At 38.4% G+C, this 23,386-nt stretch overlaps 1 protein-coding gene across 1 annotated transcript in view; it reads left to right on the forward strand.

Moving 5' to 3' along the window:
- Nucleotides 1–237: 237 nt before the first annotated feature.
- Nucleotides 238–23,386, forward strand: part of TTC39C (tetratricopeptide repeat domain 39C) — a 36,300-nt gene continuing 13,151 nt past the window's right edge. Inside the window, exons 1-6 of the mRNA XM_075705773.1 lie at nt 238–389; nt 11,612–11,660; nt 13,179–13,307; nt 14,301–14,415; nt 17,862–18,216; nt 19,563–19,731. Of these exons, the coding sequence (XP_075561888.1) occupies nt 238–389; nt 11,612–11,660; nt 13,179–13,307; nt 14,301–14,415; nt 17,862–18,216; nt 19,563–19,731 (969 nt within the window). The remainder of the gene's footprint in view (nt 390–11,611; nt 11,661–13,178; nt 13,308–14,300; nt 14,416–17,861; nt 18,217–19,562; nt 19,732–23,386) is intronic.

Raw genomic sequence — 23,386 nt, forward strand, 5'->3', positions numbered from 1 at the left:
AGGCGGCTGCCGCGTCGCCGCAGCGCGGGCGGGCGGGGGGGGGGGGGAGTAGCGGCCCGGCCCGGTGGCGGGCACCGCGTTCGCGCCTCCGCGGGCACCGGGCGCCCCCGGCTTCTTCCTCCGGGAACGCCGAGGCAGCACCCAGCCGCCTGGGTAGACGGACAGACAGATATATATATATAGGTGGGTGGGTGGGTAGGGGGAGCGCCGGCTGGGTCCCGCTGCCTCCTCATCGTCATGGCCGGCTCGGAGCAACCGCCGCCGCCGCCGCGGTGGGAGGACGGGGAAGCGCCGCTGCCCATCGAGGACGCGGAGCTGGCGCTGGCCGGCATCAATATGCTGCTGAACAACGGCTTCCGCGAGTCCGACCAGCTCTTCAAGAAATACAGGTAGCCCCGGCCGCCCCCCGCCCGCCGCTCCCCGGGCGCCTTCCCCCCACAGCGCGCCCCCCCCCCCCCACCCCGCCCGCCGGCGGCGGCCCGGCCCCGGCGCACCTGTCCCCGTCACCCACCTGCGCGGCCGCGCCGGCCCCGCTCTCCCCCCGGGCGGCCTCCCCAGCGTGGCGGCGGCCGCCCCGGGGAGCGGGCGGCGGGGCCGTGCGGCGCGCAGGGCCCCTCGCCCTGGGCGGGGGGCTCGGCGGCGGCAGCCTCGCCCTGCGCGGCTGCTGGGAGCGGGGTGGGGGGGGTCGGCGGCCCCGGTTGCCGGCCTCAGCCTGCGCTGTCGTGGGGAGGGGGCACGCGTGGCTCGCCCCGGGGGCCGCGGAGCCGCTTGGCGGGGTCGGCGCCGGGCAGCGCCTTGGGCGGGCGTGGGGGCGGCGGGCTGCGGCCGGCCGAAGGGGTGGGGAGGGGCTGGGCAGGGGCCGGCGGCCCCTCGGTGGCGCTGGGTGCGTTTCCCTGGCGTGGGTGAGTAAACACACACGTGGGCCTGAAGCCGTTTCCTGGGGGTTTTCGCTCCGACGCTCCTGTGTGCTCCGGTGCTGGTTTCAGCCGACAAAACAGATGCCCGAGAAAAGGTCCTCGAACGTTGCTGTGATTATCTTCAGGCTGCACGATTACCTTCATAATCCCTGCATACATCGTGTCTAGGTTTCTGCCTTAAGTCGTCATCCGGCAGGAATGGCATTAACACAACCGTGTGAGCCAGTCTTAAGGAAAAGGTTGCCTACACCTGTCCTTTTTGTCTGAGGACTCACGCGTTCCGCGCAAGCTTGAGCTGCTGTAATTGCGCATGCATTCTAAATAATTAATATGCACTATACTGCTGTCGCCTGTGTGATTAAAAAAGACTTTGACTTAAAAGTAGCGCTTCATAGTGACGATGTGTTTCTGTACTTAAATCTTATTTACAAAAAGGATGTTTGGAGGTAGAGGGGAGTGAGACAAGTTAAGAAAACTCCCCTTAATAATAATGGAAGAACAACTTCACTGTGTACCTGCCACAGTCTAATATTAGACATGTCATTCTGTCTTTAGGATGTACTGCTATGTTACATATGCAATACCGTTGCGTAGAACACTTTGGAATATTGCAGGTGACAAGTAAGGTCCTGGTTCTGCATTCCTTACATGCGTAACATGCAGCTCACATTCATATGAAGTTGCACCGTATGAGTCACTTATTTCTTGAGTCTGTTGGAGTTGTCAGTTGTTCTAGGTGTCTAAGGAACCTGTTGGTTTTGGTTGGTTGTTTTTGTGATGTGTATTTTTTTAAGGTACCAGATAAGGAACATCTGATGAGGTTTCCTCCCCTCCATTTTTTTGTTGTGCCATTGCTTTCTGTCAGTATTGTGAATCTAGAAGTAGTCTAGGAATTCTAAATATGTGATGCTTCTTATGTTGTACAGTAATGCTAGGGAGTAAAATGTTAAGATTCCTATTTTCAAAATGCCGTTTAATGCTCCCTTGAAAAGATGAATAATAATATCTTCTGCAGATTGTTCTCTTAGTTATCTAGAAGTTTTATTCCTAAGGATTTCTTAAATGCAGACAGAAACTTATCTATTCTTTTTCCAGGTGCTGGCTTTTCTTTGTTTGATTTTTATCAAGAGGTGCCTTTGAGATCAGTGTACTGTTTGATCTTGGTCTTTAAGCACTACCTGCAAGGAGTAAATAGGAATTCCTCCGTTAGATTAAGTGGTTTTATGATTCATAAATTGGTAATCTTAGTTTCTAAATGACTGTGAAAAATCTCCAGCCTGCTCTGCCTCAGCCCAGAATTCATAGCAGGGTTCCTCTTGCTGTGAGCTAGTAGACCGTTATTGAATTGCATTAGAGGTAACAGAGAAGATACAGCAAAGTATGCTCAACTTCCTATAAATTTAGATTTTAGAGGTGCATGCAATGAGGTTGACTTTTTTTCCCAACAGTCTTTGGTTCTACACTTGTCTTGGATGTGTTCTTCCTACAAGGACTTAAGTAGTGCTATTATATATTTCTTTGCACACAGCCTTAAATGAATATATTTTTGTTGGTGTATGCTTGAAATTATGAAATAGAAACCATCCTAAATGGGACTGGTAAGCCGAAAGAGCAGCCTTTGGGAGCTCTCCATAATTTAATATGGATGTTTGTGATTTGCAGCATTAGACCTCAAAGATGTCTGATGAAATGCGGCTTTTTGAACTTGATGTGAATGTGTGTTCTCTGTATTTTGAGTGACTTTTCTTATAGCAAGTGTTAATTCTAGACTACTGCCTCTGCAGGTAGGTTAGCTCTTTTTCAGAAGCTTAACAGTTATCAGATGAATCCTAGAAGTAAAGAGAGGAGTGGGAATTTTTTTCTTATGGAAACTGTTTAAGAACCTACAAGACTGTTTGAAAACTCAGTAATACAGCAAAACTTCAGTTTCATTAGCCACATCATTTAAACTAGTTAAAACTGTTTCTAAGAAACTCCTGGTTTTGCTTCTGCTTTTTATTACATGTTATTATTTTAACTTTTTCTTCATTTGCCACCTGAAGGATCTTGTGAAACATTAGTTCAAATCAATGCTGCTATCTTTATGGGACAGTAGACAACCTTGATGACTAAGGACAGCTGTCATTCCAAAGCAGGCTGGATCTGTTTCTTTCTTTGCTGTTCTGCACTTTTGTGTCTTCCAGAAAGCTGGCTGATGAGCCCAAAATCAGTTATATTTGAAAGCTGGTTATAATGCAGTCTTTCAGGAAACCAGGGCAGAAATGGCAGCTGTGTTTCGTATGTATAACTGTAACAGTAAAGTCTTGCCTTTAAAGTCATTGGCTATAGATCTATTGTTTCTGTGTGGGTCATGGGAGCATAATATTTTGTCTTTTGGTGTTTAGAGCTCATATGTATCTATTTAGAACACGAAGAAGTCAGATGGACGGATCTGTTGTGTGTCAGATACAACATATAGTTGGAACTGCATTGACTATCACTGTAAAGCATTTAATGATTTGTGAGGTGTAGTTTGTGACTTGTTTTGTTTTAAATTGTACTTGAGTGAAGATACCAGGCTTTGAAACATCATCTGCAAGTAGTGTTGACATCTGCATATGCTTTTTTGTGAGGTTTTTTTTTTTTTAAGAGGTCTAGATCCTCCACCTGCTTGGCGTGACAACCTTCTGAACATGAATCAAGTACCAATGGATATGATATTTCCATAAATCTGCAACAGACAGCACCACCATCTTTAATGCTTGTAGCTGTGTCAGGTCACCACAGTGCTAACTCATATTTGAAACTGTCAGGTATCAGTCTTTCTGTACAGCTTGAAAAATGCTGACACCATCCCAGTTCGCATTGGTTTAAACTTTGAGTACCTGTGAAAGCGGCAAGAGACATGGAGGTTAACCAAGGGCATAGGTGTTGGAGCCCACAGTCAGCCCGTGGGATGGTATTGTTTTGGTGAACCACCCTGACACTAGCAAGAAGGCTGGAATTGAAGTGTTCTTTTTTTCCCATTCTAGCTTTGTGGATTCCTAAACATTTAAGAAAAGAAGAAACTGTCAAAAGACCTTTTTTTTTGCTGATCCTTCACTTTTTAAGAGCATTTGCAATTCAGAAATGATTTAAAAACTTCCTCCAGCTAAGGGGAGAGAAGACAGCGTCAAATATAATCAGGAGCTTTTTAGCTGAATGTTGACTCACAGCATAAAGCATAAGATCAGGGATATTACCTTACAAGAAATCCAGCAGTCTTCTGTCTCCTATCGGGGAAACGTTTGACACTCTGTGTGTATGACTCTTAACTTCTGAGAAGACTTGATAGTTTTCAGCTTGCACCTGAATAAAAAGAGAAATCATTCGAGATGGGTAAGTAAAAATGTATGTAATAAGGGCATCTCCAAAGAAGAAAATGAAGATGATGTAGAGGAAACGTGATTCTAAGATGGAAAACATGCATGTTTTCTAGGAAAACATGCTGTATAACCTGCTAGGGTAAAGCAGAACATGGATAAGAATGGAAAGTTGGAGCAAATGGGAAAGAGAAAAAAGCTTAGTATGCTTACTTTAAAAAGCTGAAATTTTTAGAGTTATGAGATCTTAAAGTATATGTATTAACAGACATAGAGACTTCAGTAATGGACCAGAAATTCCATTGTGGGTAGGTGTGTGAACCCGGTATTACCAATTTAAAATGGTGTCTGTGGCTCAAAATACTTTTGACCCAAATAAAAGTTGAGGCAAGGTGACATTGAGCCAGCATTGATCAGCAGGTAGATTATGACCCATGTATGGGCAGTGTAACTGCTGATGAAATTCTTGTTTATGGAACTCGGCAAAGGAACCTTAAGAACAAAAATTATCTGCCTTAATAGGTGTTTCGGTAGCTCCTCTAAAGATAAGGACAGCAGTGTGGGAACTGACGTACATAAGTTGGGGGAAGTATGGTGGTATCTTGACTGGCAGTGTGAGAGTAAGTCATGAGTGCCCTGGTAGTGACCCTGTGTGCTTTTGTTTATTGCAGCCATAGGCAGATGAGCAGCTGCTAGATGGATGTATAGAAAGGAGAGTTATATACGAGGGAAGTGATTTTTTTTTTTTTTTTTTTTTTTTTTCCTAGCAGCAATATTCTAAATGTGTACCTTAGTGAGGTAAGATTTCATTGCTGAAGGCTAGGCAGAGCATGTAATAGTAATAGTGATGCACATGAAAGGAGCATCAGTTTTCCAGTTATGTGGATAGGTTACAAAAATTTTAAGTGTTTTACAGTTTAAATCTTCAAGACCCATGTACGTAGAGATGATTGTGTTGAATGTGATGTTTAGTTTTGCGGCCTTCATGACAAAGACAGGTGTTGCCAAAGAAGTGGTGAAACGGGCAGAGGGAGCTTCAGAGATCCTTTTGGCATGCGGAGTAAGATCTGATGGCTAGAAATCCATGGGAAGATGGCAAAACTGAAAAAAATCTGAGTTTATAATTCAGAAGTCAGATTTGGTGGAGATTGCAGAAGAGGTGTGATAGTAAGCAGGTCTTATTTTAAAACTGAAGAAACCAACTTTGTGAAAGACACAGCTGTTGTAAAGATTTTTCACTCTTGCTAGTGCACCCATTCTTTGATCTACTGTTTCTAATACATTTTTTCAGGCTATTGTGATGGGATGGATATATTTTTGTTTTAATACACTTCAGGAGCTCAGAGATGTTACAAAGTTATATGATGTCAGTTGAGCTGCGATAGTTTGTCCTGAAAAGTAATTGCAGTCAGGTCAGTTGAACCTACAGTGGAAAAAGATTTTGCTAAAGTCCATAATCCTTATGGATTAAGAGTGTGCAACTGGACAGTTTGTACAAATCAGTTGATATGTTGTAACTAGCTTGTCTCTCAGCTTTGTAACTACTTTTCAAAGTAAAGGTGCAATTTAAAATGCTTCTCCTAATTCCCGGTGTTTTGATATTCTTGTGTACCTAAACTTAACAGCCTGAAGTTAGAGCGTAACAATCCTCTCTTAATTTGTGTAAGGACAAAACGAATCAGGTAAAAACTGGATGGGACAGGGCCACAGAATTATTCTTTTTATATTCCTGAATTTCTCTTTTGGTTGTGTATTTCTAGTGAAAATAGAAGTGTATGCTAAGAGCTCATTTAACAATTAAAACATAATTGGGCTGGTTACGAAACACAAACTAAACCTAGATCTGACATTTGCAGTTCTCAATGTCTGTCTTAATACTGTGAATGCTTTCATGGCACTTACATTGCCTTAGCTATTTCATATGCCAATATTGGATGAGATATGTGCCTGTAAAAGATCTGTCTTATGTTTGTAGTCTCGCAAATAATTTTCAGACTATATTCTAGAATAATCTGTGATGGAATAATGACCAAAGGATTTGTATATTTTTGCAGTAAATTCCTTATCTTTATATCTAGGTTATACGTATTTCTGCTTGTTTTAAAATCTTCAGTAGCTGCTTCTATATTTATCTGTGAACTTGCATGAATTCTTAATTTTTCATTATGCTTCACTCTCCCACTTAGGAGGAAAACAATTAATTTTGTTTCAGCTGGAGCATCACTATTAGTATGATGACTGGAATTCTTAGTGGACCATGCTTAAAGTAACAGTGCCTAGAAAAGCAGGGAGGAAATGTTGGTGGCTTAATTGCATTACTTTAAATTTAAACCTGAGCTAGGCTGTAGTAGCTTTAGAAGCTGATGTATTTGGAAGTGAACTACTACTATGGAAATGGATGTAGAAAAAAGAAAATACTGATAAGTAATTGATTTTTCTTTTGGTGCGCTTCACTTCCGATGTTTTGTTGGTTGGTTTTTTTTTTTATGGTAAAATTGGGCTGTATTATCTCAGCCTTATTAAACCAAGGCTTAAAACTCATCAATGTTATCATCATGTGTGAAAATGGGGCACGGCAAACACCTTTCTTCTGAAAGTGAATTAACACCTTAAAGATATGCCATGAAATGAGGTGAATTAGTCAGGGTTTATTGGGAGAAGCAATGTCTTGTATGACACTGGTTTATATACCTTCTACTTCAGTGCTCTTAAGCTTGTAACTTAAGTTGAGTTACACATACCAACTTTATTGATATGTACAGCCTTTTACTGTGGCATCTTGTAGAAATGGTGTTAATAGCACACTTCATTATAAGAAAGGTATCTTGAGTCCTAGTTTGATAGGCGAGGTGCAAACAGTATTTTACAAAATATGTCTGGAGTCTGAATTTTTCATCATCTTTGAGCTAATTAAAAGTCTTGAGATTTTTCTTTACTTAATGGAGATTATCGCTTCGGAGTAGCAAGGACGTAGTCCCAATGTTCATTTGTATTCAGTTCTCTAACTCCTGTCAACATCAGTATGGCCATTGGTTTGCTATTAGTATTTTCTCAAGTGCTGCCTTGTTTATATCTTAACAGCTTTCTGAAATCTGTCAAAAGATGTAAAATCATGTCTGGTGCTGGAGGTCACTTATAAGGAGTTTGAGCCAAGGGTTATTTTCATGGAGCTGTGCTTTTCTTAGAAACTTACTGTCATCATTAGTCATGCCTTAGTGTTTACCAGGACAGTCCTGTGCCATTGCAAACCTTTCTGCTAGCTCTCAAGGAAAAGATAACCCTAAACTGTTGGAAGAATTTATCAGTCAACGTAATATTCACAAAGAGCACTAGATGCGCTTGTTGTTTAAAATGGAGTTTGAATGTTGAAGTTACCTTAACAAATGATCATCCATAAAGGTGCAACTATAGTCTCTACCCATTGACCACATAAGAATGTGGCAGAAGGGTTCCTTATTTTGTTTAGTGATGACACAAACTCTGTGTGAGGAGCTCCTGCAGTGAAGTTTTCATGTTTTGATTGCCAAACATCATGGTCTCAACAGAAGCATCTCCCAGACATAGTATAAGATTATTCATCATGTTTTCTTGCTTCAGGGTCCTTATGTGCTACAGCCCATATGTGCTGTAATGACAATGCTTTTTATAGATTGACTGAAAATAAAAAGGACTGATCTACCTTCTGTATTACAGCTAGTGATAATTTCAGAGTAGTGTGATGTGGCTGTCGTTTTTTTGTTGTCTTGTCTTTAATCGTGGTGGAAGAATTGTAAACAGTGAGCTCTGAGTGTCAAAGTGCACGTGGGGAAGCAGTTTTGAAAGATTAATATTTATTTTGGGGAAAAAAAACTTGACATTTTCACTTGGACAAATATATGTTAAAATGCTTAGCCAAATTTTCATTGCTTACAGTAGGTGCTTTGATATCTTTTGTAATTTTGGAAGAGCAGTTGGCTCTCAACTGTAACTAGCTGCTTCATTTCTTTAACATAGTATTAAAATTTACCGAAAAAGAAATATAAAAGCTTTTAAAAATATATATGTGTGAAGGTATCAGCATTTAAATATACATCTACACTCTTAAGAACAGGTTCTTAAAGTCCTGAAGAGAAAAGAAAGCCAAATTTTAAAAAATGTTTGAATAGCATGCCCAAATTAGCATATGTATTGAGCTGCTGAAACAGTGTATATATGCTGTTTGATTCTCAACTATGTTCCTATTTATTCAGTTTTAGTGGTTTCACTTCCAAACATGGCCATTATTCAAGTTGTTCTATTTGAAAATACTGTTCCCATAGACAGGGAATCAGTTTACCTCTAAAGCTGACTTTTTTTTTTAAGCTTCAGTAACTATTTATACAACAGGAGGATCTTTTTTTTTTATAAATTCATAGAAAACAAACAGTAATTTAGAACTTAAGATGTTTTCATATGCAACACTTTTACTATTTATTCTATAATTCCACAATATTTAATTAGTATTTATGTTTTGCTGATAAAACTCATCTCTTTTTTGCCAAGTCCTGAGCAATGCCTGGATGCTACTTTCTTCTGAGAGTCAAGTGCATATGTTGCTAAGCTTATTTTATTTTCTTATGCACATTTCAGAGGGAAAACAAAAATCCACCTCAAAATCTTGATTCTGTTGTGCAAAGTTTTAGTAAGAGTGAAGTACTTATCAATTTTACAAGTAAACTTTTTATGGGTGTTCAGATGCTCAAATTTTAGTTATTCCATTAAAATTATTTCTTTGGATCCATTCCTGATGGTGAAATAAAATTTTCAGTGTGGATGGAAACTTAATATTCAAGAAGTGTGTTCTAAGAATCTTATTGAAAAGTGCAAACCTAATTAACTATTTCTTGTGCCATAGATTTTTATTTTTCTGGTTATATTCAAAGACTGTTGTGGTTGACTTCTTTTAATTCGCTCTGATAAACAGTCTTTCTCTGACAATTTTCTGTTCTGAATGGACTTCAGCATGAAAGATTGGTTATTTAGAGATGCCTACCTGCTTGCCTCCCCTGAACTTCTTTCTCTCTGTGTATGTAGATATAAGTAAGCTCAAAAATGAAACATTTCATTTATTTTTGACCTTCCTTGAAAGCACGATGCAAGTGCAACTTTGTACATAATCATAAAAACTTATTGTGCTGATCTGTTCTGCAGTTTTAGATCTGTTGGGTGTCGATAATGCGGTAGGTGTCACCTTGAAACGTATGGTGGAGGTTATGTGCTGTGGAGTATGGTGGTAAGACGGGTCCCACATGCCCCATGGGTTGATGCGTGGATTATGAGAGCGCCGCGTGCCCTTGCGGCAGGAGGTCACGCTGAAAGCGCCGGCAGCAGCGAGTGCAACTTGTGTAGCTGATTTCTGCTGCTCTGTGTAACACAGCTGTTGGTAGAGAACAGTCCAGGTACTGAATAGCACAGGCATTTACTGGCAGCTGTTCTTGTTGGCCTGCCACCAAAGGGCAAAATACCTAACCTGTTTTTCCTTTGAAAGAATGTGGCAAGTTATGTTTATCTTGTATCTATATGTATATCCAGAATTGAGCAATGTATGTAAAAAGGGAAGGTTTTTCAGTTCTAACTTGGTTTATCGTCCTTGTTTTTCTTTATTCTGTTCATGTCCTTTTAGGTATTTATGTTAAATCAAAAAGTGAGAAGGGGGTTGGATATTGATGGCTACCTTTAAAAAAAATAGTCTCTTGTATTATAATATGGCTTTACTACTGGAAATTAATGTTGTAGAAAACCAATATACTATTTTTTCCTTGCTTTTCAAGTGCTTGTCATATTTTAAAACCCTGATGCTTGCCGAATTAAGTTGGAAACAGCATAAGTACTGTACTGTAGCAGTATATGTACCTGTAGCATAAATGTTACATCTTCTTAAATCTTGGAAGTCAGTGTTTGTATATAATTTTTTTCTTCTGGAGTGATTTTATCCTTACTCCAGTAGTGATATTTATACATGGACATAAAACCTGGCAGACCACTGCTGAACAGTATGGATCAGTGGTACCGCTGAGATCCTGAAATTATTTTTTTTAAAACGCCTTCTATGTGACTTTACTTGAGTCTCATGATCTTTGTGAGTACAGTAGTCCTGGAGCTTGAAACCTATCCTGTATATTACCAAGATTTTGGCTGCCTATATTTTTTGATCTAGCAGTTGATTTCACCCTTTTTGGAGTATCCCTGCAAATGGAATAGGTGAAACATCTTAAAACTGTTCTACATAGTGTAGTAAGATATGTATTCTGGGCTTAAAACAAAGCAGCTATAAAACCATAAGCCTTGTAAGAACTTTGTATTTCCAACAACTTAGTTATGTGGCATATGCATTTTTTTAAATCTGGGTACATTAACTTAAATTCATAGGAACAGGGAGAAATGGGAATCTCTTAATAGAACCAGTTAACATTTGTCTGCTAGGTCAAAATTGTAGTGATGGATCATAGAATCATGGAATGCTTTGGGTTGGAAGGGACCTTTAGAGGTCATCCAGCCCAGCCCCCCTGCAGTGAGCAGGGACAGCTTTAACCAGATCAGGTTGCTCAGAGCCCCAGCCAACCTGACCTGGAATGTTGCCAGGGATGGGGCCTCTACCACCTCTCTGGGCAACCTGTTCCAGTGCTTCACCACCCTCACTGTAAAAAATTTCATCCTTATATCCAGTCTAAATCTATTCTTCTTTAGTTTAAATCCATTACTCCTTGTCCTGTCACAACAGGCCTTGCTAAAAAGATTGCCCCCATCCTTCCTGTAGGCCCCCTTTAAGTACTGGAAGGCCGCAATAAGGTCTCCTCGCAGCCTTCTCTTCTCCAGGCTGAACAACCCCAACTCCCTCAGCCTGGCCTCGTAGGAGAGGTGTTCCAGCCCTCAGATCATTTTGGTGGCCTGCTTCTGGACCCGCTCCAACAGGTCCATGTCCTTTTTGTGCTGAGGGCCCCAGAGCTGGACGTGGTACTCCAGATGAGGTCTCAGAAAAGACTAGAACTCATAGAAAAGACTAGAACTATCAGATTTTTTAATTTTCTGTAGCTCTTAAATTTTTTTGACTTGTACTGAATGTATTTTGATGACAGTGGTTTCTCTTAAAAAATACCTACAGCTTAATGCTTGGAAAAAAAAAAATTAAACATATATTTGAGTCTTTGTAAAAATGATGGCACTTTTGGCTTTCCATTTCCATTATGTCTTGCAGAATCATACAACTTTTGTAACCTCATAAAAAAACCCCAAGATTTATTTACAGATTGTAAATTAAAATCAAGAAATGCAGTATTGATCTTTACAATAGGAAATATGTGCAAATATAGTAACTACATTTTGTTTTCTTTACAGAAACCACAGCCCATTAATGAGTTTTGGAGCCAGTTTTGTCAGTTTTTTGGTGAGTAGATGGGAGCAGAGAGTATATATCTCTTCTCTTGTGGTTAGTGTTTGTATGTGCATGCGTGTGTTCATAATGGTGGATACTCTAATTTTCTTCTTTTTATGAGACTTAATTTTTTCCAAAGTCTTAGATTAAATATAGCTAGAAAATAAGTCATGCTATATAAAACTTGTTTACTCATGTGGTTTAAATAGAAAGTAAAGGTTCTGTGATTCAGCTGCTCAAATGTATGAAATATTTATGTGTTCCATTAAAAGAGCCGTAATAAAACCCTCTCTTAAATGAGCAGTAGAGGTATTATTAAAATAATACTCGTAAATGCTGTTTTCCCAATAGCTTTTGCTATTGAAAATTTCTCCATCCATACTGCCAGGTGAAAGTTGTTAATTCAGTCCACTCACATTGCTTTCTTTTTGAATACATGAGAACTGAGAATATTGACTGACTAAAGAGTTGTAATGAGCAAGTTAGGTCTGTTAAATGCTTCCCCCCCCCCTCCCCTTTTTTTAATGTATTAAGGAGAATATTGTCTATAAAAACTGAGCAGGTGTATTAGAAAATGTTTGGATCTGGTTTTTTAGACTGCCCTTGGTCTGACTTTGCTGCTTAATCCTAGATTGCACCAGAAATTATCTATGGTAATACTCTTCTTAAAAACAGAATTTATTATAATATGCCAGAAATAGGTAAGTTGTAAATGAAATTAATTTAAATTCTCTCTAGTGTCTGTAGACTATGCAGTAAGGAGAAATATATTGGTTAGGAAACCTCCTGGGGCATATGCTTGCTTTTAAGTCAGTGGAGAGGAGAAAGGAAAGAGGGAGAATCTCTCAGGCTTGCTTATCTGAATTGATGTGCTGAACCAGTGTAACATCACAGTGCAGCATCAGTGGATCTTGAAAATACCTTGCTTAGCTACTGTTCTAAAGATAGCAGCAGCACTTTGTGTGCCTGTGTCATTCAGAGCTTTCATTTAGTAAAGTTACTTGTGCTGCATTTCTTTCTAAACTGGTTCAGCAGTAGTTGGAATAGGATGCAGTTCTTCTCTTCCTACGTACGTAGGGATTGTGGTTATTATTTTGAAAAATGCAATAGCTGTTACTGTTACTTCGGAGGCCTGTTATTTATGTGGATGAATTATATAAAAGCAGTATCTGCACAGATGCAAATTGTGCCTTACGTAATACTTGAAAATTAATTTATATGGAATTTTTCTACCGCTTAATGTAATGTGACAGCACGTTCAGTTTGACTGCATATGGAGCTTTGTTAAGACGGGGGTTAGGACTTCGTATGTTCTGATTTGTCTTAAAATTTTGGTAAAGCACGCTCAAATCTCTAGTTTTGTGTTTCTGTGTAGAAGTATGTGTACTGATGTGTGTGGGTATTAATACGTTTTTTTAAAAAAGTAAGTTTTATTGTCAAGTTTTCATAAAAACTTTTACTATCATATAGCTTCTGTAGAAATAAAACCATTTGTATTTTTGTCATTCAAATCTGTTTGGGTTTTGGTAGAATGCTATGATGACATTTGAAGAAGAGAAAATGCAACTGGCATGTGATGACCTGAAGGCTACAGAGAAACTTTGTGAAAGTGAAGAAGCTGGAGTTATAGAAACAATCAAGAATAAAATTAAAAAGAATGTAAGAAAATTATTTGTAAAATATGAAATTGTGTATCAGATAAAAATTTCTGGAAACTTCCTTTCTGTGCTCTGTATTTTGATTAGATGATTTTTGATATGTGAAGAGCAGTTGAGATTAATAATAAATTTAGAAATTAAGTCAAATATTTTGCTTGGATTTCCTAAGTATCATAAAATACTCAGAGTCAGGTAGTTCCTCTTCTGAAGCAGTGGGTTGTGTTGATGTTAGTAATTATTTTCTTAACCTCGAATTAGTGACCTACTAAAATTATTTCAGGAAGCTTGTGGCCTGCCTAATTCAGGCTAACTTTAATTCATACATGCTCTGGTAATGTTGTAAAGTTGTGACGTTGAGGCTGTGTAGTGCTGTGTGCCAGGCATGTTCCTAGGGAATTTTTGTTCCTTTTTTAGATTTTTCATTCTAAATAATGAAGGAAGAATAAAGCATGCAGGTTGAGAACTAGTTAAAGTAGTAGTATAGAAACATCCAGTGAGTGGCCTGCCTAGTGTGACACAGCAGATCTACAGCAGAAAAAGAAGCCATTTCTCTTCAATATTTAGTTGACTTGATGAAAAGTATCAAACCTGACATACTTAACTCTCTGCTCTTAAGAGGCACTGTATTTTCCCTGTCACTTGTAATATACCCCTTTCTGTGCTCTTTCTATCTAACATCTTTTTGTTGAGTGTCTGATGCATTTAGTAATAATTAAATGAAATTTAAATCTGTTCTGAATATTCATAGAATCTTATGAAAAATAGCTGATAGCAAATGTGTAAGGTTTCCTGTTTATTAAGTAGGAGCTTGCTTGATGAGCTATCAAAGAACTTTTAGCATAGTTTTGCACTTCAAAATGCTGCGTTAATTTAGTAGCAATGCTACCACTTGCAGTTAATTTTGGATTTTTTTTAATTTGTCAGGTTTAAACTAGTATTCTGTATTATCTTTGTTAATATTTTTCTGTGCTTTGTGTTTGTATATTCCAAACAGGTTGATGGGCGAAAATCCACTCTATCCATGATAGATCGTCTACAAAGACAAATAATTGTAGCAGACTGTCAAGTCTACTTGGCTGTGCTCTCGTTTGTAAAACAAGAGTTATCAGGTGTGCTATGGCTTTAATGTTTAGATATATTTTTTGCATGATATGTTTTTAATAAAGCTTGATCATGAAGTGGCAAGATGAGTATCAGTGAAGATGACTGTTTTGTAAAAAAGAGCACAGTTCCATTTGAAACATTCTGAGATTGGTACACTTGCAGAGGTATTGTTCTACCTTTATGTAGGTAGTAGTATCATAAAATGAGTTGGATTGCTACAGATTACAGCTTTCTGCTTTTTTTCTACCAATAGTCATACTCAACTGATTCTCCTTAGATAGGTTGGAATCCTTTGCATGTTCCCATAGAGGCATTTTGAGGAGTTGGTACAAAGATGGGTAGCATCTACATGCTTAATGTGGTCTGCAAGATAAAAGAGGCTGTAAGTTCAGGCCACTGGGAAAATTCTAATGTCCCATATGCATTATGCTCATGACAGCTCAGGGAGCTGACAAACTGCCAGTGAAAGTAATTTTAAATGAAGTGTGTTGAAGATGGAACTGCTGAATCAGCTCTTATTCTCTGGTAACCAAAATGTGTCCTTGCACACCAAAGAGGTTAATCCTGTCATGTTGAATACAGATCCTTGTCTCAGCTGCAAAGCTGTTTCTAATGTTCTCATGCATAATCTTAAAACATGCCTTCATCCAGGAGTTTATAGAAATTGTAGTCAAGGTCATATACAAAGCGAGCCCATTCCCAGGTTCTTACCAAATCAATGAAGACCAAGAGATGGCAGTCAGACCAGATTGTCAGTGGAAAACCCTGCTGATCAGCTGAAAGGAATCAGGGAAATAGCATTCAGATTATTTAAAATAACACTAAGATCTTCAGTCAAGGACATAATGCTTTCTGTGATGTGTAGACTTGGTTTCTTCCAAACCATGGCATCAAGAGTGTGTTTGGTTCTAGCTAGCAGAAATTCAGGGAGTATTTCTGTCTGCTGTGTGTGTAGTGTTGCAGAAAGGTTTTCTTACTATTTTTGATGCAATTCTGGATTTTCATTTGGGGGGGGGGGGGGATCCCCCTCTTGAAGCTTTTTTTTCTTATTTCAGTATGTATTCTGCAGCTGCATAACTGGGTTGGAGGCTGTAACTGAGGGTGGTGTCTGTTCCCTTTCTCTCTTGTCTGCTGCTCAGAGAACTGAAGTGGGTAGCACAGTACTGCAGAACATGCACCATTTTTGCATTACTCTACTGAGTAAAAAACATACCTGAAATCTAGTTAAGGTTCTGAGTGGTCATATGGCACCTCAGTGACTTCTAGTTACTGCCGTTGCTGAACTGTAGGATCCTTTATTTCAGTTTCTTGAGTATATTATCTTTCTGATTATGTATAAACATCTTTTGTTTTTATCATGTTTCTGTACAGAAGTAGCAACCAGATTATTGAAATGAATTTCCATGTAATTTAAAAAAAAAAAAAAAGCATTCTTTCGAGCAGATGAATATTTCTCATCAGTGGATGGGTGAAAAATTTCTTGTGTTTTTCTTCCTGGAACAGTTTGACAAGAAGCATATGATGACACGCAAGCTGCTTTCTCATATGCCTAACACATTTTAGATTTTCCTTTTCATCCTCATGGGTGTATTAGAAATAGTTTCATCATAAAGTTAGTAACACAGCAATTTATGTTAACTTCCCACAGCAATATTGAACTACCTTTTCTTGATATTTACCACTGCTGTCATGTGTCTGACTACTTTCAGAAGTTCATACTGGAAAATCAGCTCAGTGATTGGGCTTGATTTAATTTTTATGTTTAAAAAGTCAGAAATTCATTCTTTTCATTTGCTAGATTGTTTTATCTTAATACAGTAAATCTATTAGGGTTATGCTGTGTTAGTGAACTGCTCATGACAGCACACTAATGGAAGTAAAGCCTAAAACTATACTTTTTTTCCACATCATATCCTTTCCATTTGGTGCATGCATCAGAACACAGTAGTTAGCTATTAGCAGAAACACTATCTGTAGCACAAGTAAAATGTGAGGTTTTCCTTATCGTTTGTCTGCAACATTGATATGCATAGCTGTATGAGCACTAATCTTGTGGTGAACCACATAACTTTTAAAATATTCTGTGCAGCCAAAAAGTGACCTAATTGCTTAAAGTTGAAGTAACGTTAGTTTTGTAATGCTGCTGAATCATGGCAGGGGTTTACATTTTTTATTATAACACTTTAATATGGAACGCAAGATAGAGGATTAATTTTTTAGTAGTTTAAGTTCATGTTGACAGAACCCTTCCGTCACAACTGAGAATACAAATTTTGCAGTCTTTCTCAGTGCGATTTCTTAAGACTATCAAACTAGCTTCATCCCCTCTTCATACAACAAGAATCCAAAAAGAGGTAGTCTAGTCCATGATGGTACTTTCTCCAGAAATCTTTTTTGTAATTGGAAGAATTCTGTCAAAGATGTCAAAGGCTTATAAAGAGTGGTTTGGTATTAACAGTGTTTTCCTTTTCTTTGACACACCCCACCTGTTACAGTCTAATTCTGGCATCAGTTATAACATCGATCTCTGCATATTTGGTGATATCTGTTTAGAACACTGCTGCTGTAACCGTGCTTTTATTTTATATCATTTTTAGTTTTTGTCACTGCAGTTCCTAATTCTCAGGGCTCTATCACAGACAAAATGCTGGTGTCTGCTTTTACAGTTAACGTGTGCAAATATATTCTGTGTAAATAGGCAAATTGGACATCTTGGTCTTTTGGTGTCATGCCTTTCTTCACCCTGCTGTAAAAAGGGTAATGAGACTGATAGTTCTCTCATTCTCAAGTGAGAATGCTCAAGACCAGTGTTTTAGGGAAATTGAGGTACCCAGCTTACATTTGAAATTGAGGAAGTTAGGCAACTGAAAAATATTGAAAAATGTAAAATTCATGCATTCTTTTATTTTTTCTTTTATTTTTTTCCTTTTTTTTTTTCTTAATTATAAGGCCGTATATGTGTTCATATGAGGGGCAGGGAAATGATGATGTTGAAAATATTACTGTCTAATCCAAGAGAAAGGATTTTCTAAGTATTTTCCCATCAATTGTCTTTTAGCATCATTTGGGTTTAAGAGGTGTAATCTCTTTGAGTTTTGCTTTTCTCTGTTTGCCAGGCAGTTGTTTCATCTCCACTCTATAGTGGAGCAGAATCCAGCATTAAGTTCTTTGCTTTCTCTATTTTTTTCTGACAGTTATATTGCTACATACCTGAAGGGAAGTCCCTTTCTATTGCATGCTGTTTTAAAGTCTCTGGTTGAAAAGCACTTAAGTTTGTAGTGCCCAGTATGAAAGACCTCTTCAAGACGATGGTAGTGATTACAAAATCCTTTATACGATATGTTAATGCAAATAGAGAGAGCATCCTAGGATTTGTGAAATAGCATTTACTACTTACTATGTTCCAATTCTGAAATATGCCCTTGAAATATTTTTTTTCCTTGATTTTTAGCATACATAAAAGGTGGGTGGATACTCCGAAAAGCCTGGAAAATTTACAATAAGTGCTATACGGACATTAATACACTTCAGGAAATATATCAGAAGAAAACAACTCAGGAATCCTTGACTTCTGATGCTGCAAATGATAATCATATTGCTGCAGAAGGTGTAACGGAGGATTCGCTAAACAGACTGAAAGGTGCTGTTAGCTTTGGATATGGACTTTTTCATCTTTGCATATCCATGGTGCCCCCAAACCTGCTCAAAATCATCAACCTGCTGGGTTTTCCTGGAGACCGCCTACAGGGGCTTTCTTCACTGATGTATGCAAGTGAAAGTAAGGACATGAAGGCCCCTTTAGCTACGTGAGTAGCTATATTGAAATGCTTTGGTAGATAACTTAGTACTGAAAGTAAGTAAATCGAAAAAAGTCAAAACCAAAAAGTCATGTTGCTTTAAAGGAAACAACAGCAGGTAAAATAAACTTGTAGTTTGTTGTTTAACATGCCATGGTTTAGTAAATTCATCACTTACTAGTATGTGAGATCTCTCTGCTGTTATTTACATGTATTTGGGGTTTGTGTCAGTATTTTGCTGTATTCTTCAGCACCTGCTGTTCTAATGTCTAGTAATTTGTATGCCAGCAGAGTAAATAAAAGCACCCCCCAAAGGCTGAGTAAATTTACCTGAGTTATATTCTCTGCTATGGAGAGCATACTATTTTGTATGAGTCATTGATCTCGCTTAGCTGTTTATCTGTACTATTAGCCAAAGATCTTTTCCAGTTTTATTTTTAATTTTAGCATCTGAGTAAAATGGGATGTTCCCCTTTTTGGTCTTTTTAGAGGAGTGGGTTTTTTTGTGTACTCTTTTTTCCCAAGCCTTCATACTGCATTCAGGTCTTTTTATCAGGTGAAGGGTTAGCCAGACCTAATTTAAACTGCCCTCATAAATGCATTTATTATTCCATTATCTCCAAATTAATGCTTTTATTACTGGACCTACTGCAGGTACCATCAGATGTCACTTTTGAAACATTGACAGCAGAGCTAAAGTCTCTTCTGCTTGAGGAGAATTGGATTTCTGATCTGTTAAGAAAGCTTGAGATTAAATGTTCCTTTTGATTTTTCTTTCTCCTTTCTGGGAAAGAAAAATGATGTTTTTTGGGGGTGTTTCCTCCTTCACATGGTCTTGGAAATCTTTGTGCTCTGCCCTTGTTTCCAGGAGTGATGTAGGTCATGTAGATGTCTGCCCTTCTGAACACTGGATGTATTTCTGTTTGACATTGATTTCAAGCGTGTCTGCTGATGTGTATTTAGTTTTGGTGTTGGTTTTTTGTTTGTGGTTGTGGTGGTTTTTTTTTTTTTTTTTTTTTCCCCCTCTAATGAACAATTAGTTTCCAAAGTTTTCCTGTGGGTTTTTCCTTTTTAAAATCTGTAAGAGTTCTAAAGGCTCAAGTGCTTTGATGATGAGAGCTTGATTGCTACTTTACCTTTGGGTAATGTGTGCTGAATTGTATGTTCAGGTGTGGCTTAGGAGTACATTGATATATGGCAATAGTATTGTGTTTGCTTTAAAGCCAGGTTGTACAAGAAAAGATTAATATCTTTCTTTGTCTTTAAGAATCGTTTAAAAATTTGCTTGTATAGAATGTTATCCTTAAATTTCTGTTTACGAGCTGTAATCTTTTTTACTCTTATGTTTCTTTTAGATTAGCTCTGTTGTGGTACCACACAGTTGTTCGTCCCTTTTTTGCCCTTGATGGCAGCGATAACAAAGCAGGATTGAAAGAGGCAAAAGAAATTCTTGCAAAAAAAGAATCTGCTTATCCAAATTCTTCTCTGTTCATGTTCTTCAAGGGAAGGATACAGCGATTAGAGGTATTGCATGTTTTCTTCCTTTTGACTGGTTTCTCTTCTCCTCCCTTTGTTATTTTATGTTTTTCTGAGGTGAATGAACTGTGCAAGCTTCAGCAAACTGTGACTAAAGATATAGATACATGGAAAGATAAGTAAGAAAAAAGGATTAACTCCTTGCTAGTTTCAAGTTCACATGCCAAACCTGCTGTTCCACTACTTCTGTCTGAATTAATGGCACTTCGAAATTCTTTTTCAGCTTCTTGATACATTTGTAGCTCTATGCTAAAAGGAAGTGCTTTTGGTCACTCATGAGTTTCTTATGGTATAAATAGCTACTTCAGTTTTGCTTGTCAAGCTAAAATCTGAGTTTATCTGCTGAGTACATAGCATTTATCTTCCCCTTTTCATTTTATGCATTGTTCATATACAGCTAACTCTTTGCAATAATTTCCCTCAAATAACTGCCTTCGCTTTTAAGGGGTCAAACCAGGATGTTTTCTGTTGCTAAGGGTAAGCTCTGACCCAAGCAGAAATGTATTCACTGAAAATGTGTTTGTGAATGCTGTTGCAGAGTGTTAGTCAAACAATGCAGCAGCCTCATGGTTTTTGACTGAGTTATGCTTTAAGAATCTGTGATAACAGAAGATGGTGGCGAGTACTTTAAACTACTCAACTCCTGGCTGCTGCTTTTATTAGACCAGAATACTTCCAGAGTAATTACATTAACAAGAAAACCCAACACAAAAGCATAGGCCCAGAATGTTCAAACCCTTCATCTCAACATCATAATTACAAGAGCTAATCCAGATCTTAATATTGATGGTTGTTCTTTTGCTAGGGTTTGCAGTTAACTCTCTCAAATATGCCTTAATATTTTGAGGGAGGTAGCAGCAGTAACAGAACAGAGGGGCAGGTTTCAGGGGTCTATCGGATTTTGCAGGCATATTCTTGCATGGGATTTGAATGTTGTTTTTCTTTTCTTGCTGTCTTTCTGAAAGCAACTGCATTTGGGGAATTACACTGTCACAGGCAAGCTGTCAGTCTTTGCGAAGTATTGCTGTTTTCTGAGTGGGAAAGATTTTAATGGTCTTTGTTCAATTCTATATTCCATTCTTATGGTAAAAATAAAATTTGTTAGGAATAGCTACACAATGAATACAAGTGCAGTTAAAAATGTAAATATGTTGATTGCCAGAGTGTGACTTGGTATTTGGAATTCTTCCCCTCCCCCTATTTAGTGTAATGAGGAATAAAATTCAACTGATTCTTCTGACTTTCAGGGCAAGCTAGGGCAAAATTGTAAACATAAGTTGTCAATAAACTGGTTATATATTTCTATATGTAAATAGAGTGGATAGGTTTTGGGAGTGTCAGTTTTGTGTAGTCAGTCCCCTTTTGGAGTACCGTTACGTTTCAAAGCAGAGTTCTTCACGTGCTATCTTACAGTATTTGTGCATTAAATGATGCGGTATATAGACACCGAAGTTTAGCTCCAAGTGAAATAGTTTGTGCTGGAGACAACATGGCCATGTTAATGAAGTTAGTTTGCTTAGGGAGGCAGAATGCTGTGCATTCTGCTGTGTAGCCATACTTCAGTCAGCAGAAAGCTTATTGGTTGCTAACAGGAATTCAAGTGTTGCTTTGCTATTCGTGTATTTGTTTGCATGAGAGCTTTTCCATTCAGCAGCCTCTTCCTCCCTGACCCCCCCTCATTGCTTTGTTGTGAGTGGTGCTGTATCACTGACGCTTTGCTGTGTATAAATCTTCTGGCTAAATGTCTCAAGCTCTTCTGTAGACTCTGTTAGGAATTTAGAAGCTTAATTTGCTCAAATGTTGTTGATGTAATAGTAAAGGCAGATGTGTGACTGGTGGCAATGGATTGGGGAGCTGCACTGGATTTCTGCACAATACACTTATGGTTACATCTGTCTCCAATCTGGGCGTTGGTCTTAGAGCATCTATTGTATGTTCTGAACCAGAAGTGCACATATACTCTTAGATTACAAACTAACACACTGGGTTGTAAATTCTGCCTCATTTCCAAGGTGGGTGAGGAGAGCTCCTGCAAAGCCTGGGAGGTGCTTATATGGCCTTCCTTGAAACTGTTAATACACAGGTAGGTTCTTTCCAATAGGCATGGGAATGTTATTTTCAGATGGTTTACTGAAATTGGGAAGTCTGTGCTTTAACCTATATGCACTTGCATACCTTGAGCTGTACGTTATATATTTTATAGTCTTTAACATCTGTCATCTGTTAACAGTTCTATGATAAAATTTAATTGTCATAGATGAAAGGCAGTTTAGATGTTGTTATACAAAAGCACTGTGTGTTCTGGAAGTACAGATCAGTAATGGTCATTTTAGGCTTTGTATTAGAGTCTACTAGCACTCAGCCCATCGGACTTTTTTTTATGGCCTTTGGTCCTACATATGTTTTGTGTAATTTTCAGCTGATGGTATATCCAGCTTCCATTAGCAAGTCTGCATACACCTATATGTCTGTATTTGTGTGTGTTTTCTTTTCTATGGAGAAAAGAAACAGTAAGGAGCATAGTTCAGCCATGGACACCTGGAGGCAGGGAAACTGTTCAAAAGGCAGAAGCAGTAATGCAAGACTGGACAGTGAGACACAAATCTGACAAAGAAAAAAGTTGCCAAGGAAGGCAGTCGAGGAGAAAGGAAGATTTCACAGTGATAGTGCTATGAACGACAAATGAAGAGCATGTGACTGTATAATGCTTTGTGCACCAAAAAGCACGTATGAATATTAGTCAGTAAAAGCCTTAACAGACTTCGGTTTTCTAAGAAGTAGCCTTGCAGGTGCTATAAACGTGGACCAAATTATCTTTCAACTCTTTTCCCAGATTCACTTTTTTGAGAAATGAAGTCTGAAAGCATTTGGAGACTGTTGAAATAAGTGAGTTGAGGAAAGGAGAGGAGGAGGATCTGGGAAAGCTGGAATGAAAGTGCACCAGAAAGTTAAAGGTTGCACTGGTAGGCTGATCAAATGTCTCTTCCCCTCTCGCCCCCCACCCCTCCTGTTTTATTTCTCTCTCTCCAAAGTGTAGATTAAGAGACTGCATATTAAAAGTAGCATTTTTCCTGACTTTTACATAATTCACTTAAGCTGTTTTAATGGACATAACTATTGTTGTGCTTGATTTGTGATTGTATGGTGTGTATTCCAGCCTCATAAGTATTTCTTTGTGAATGTTTGACTATTTCTATCTTTGAAATACTTTCCACTAAAGCTGATAATGACATTTCATGTAAGCTTAAGCTGCTAAAAACAAGTGAGAATAGTGTTTTATACTTGTTCTTAAAGGGTACTTAAGAATGTAATTAGTATAATAGCTGCTGAAAACCACTGGTCTGAAATCCAGAGTTTCCAGCTGTACTCTTGGGCCTTTCTTATTACTGTGAAAATAAAAATATTGCCATCCATTTGCTAAATGCATATTGTCTAATATTATAATTATGTTAATAAATACCAATTTACTTTTGAAACTGTGACTTAGACTATTCAAGTGTGGTATTGTGGCCAGTAGTGAAAGATGGGCATGGTGGTAGTGTGGGAGAGGGCAGAGTAAAAAGTGTTCTGAATCTTTCTGCTTTTTAGCTTGCAATTTTGCTTTTTCTTTTTTTTCCTAATCAGCAACACTTTTTTTTTTTTT

This window comes from Pelecanus crispus, chromosome 2, assembly GCF_030463565.1.
Source record: "Pelecanus crispus isolate bPelCri1 chromosome 2, bPelCri1.pri, whole genome shotgun sequence".
NCBI lineage: Eukaryota > Metazoa > Chordata > Aves > Pelecaniformes > Pelecanidae > Pelecanus > Pelecanus crispus.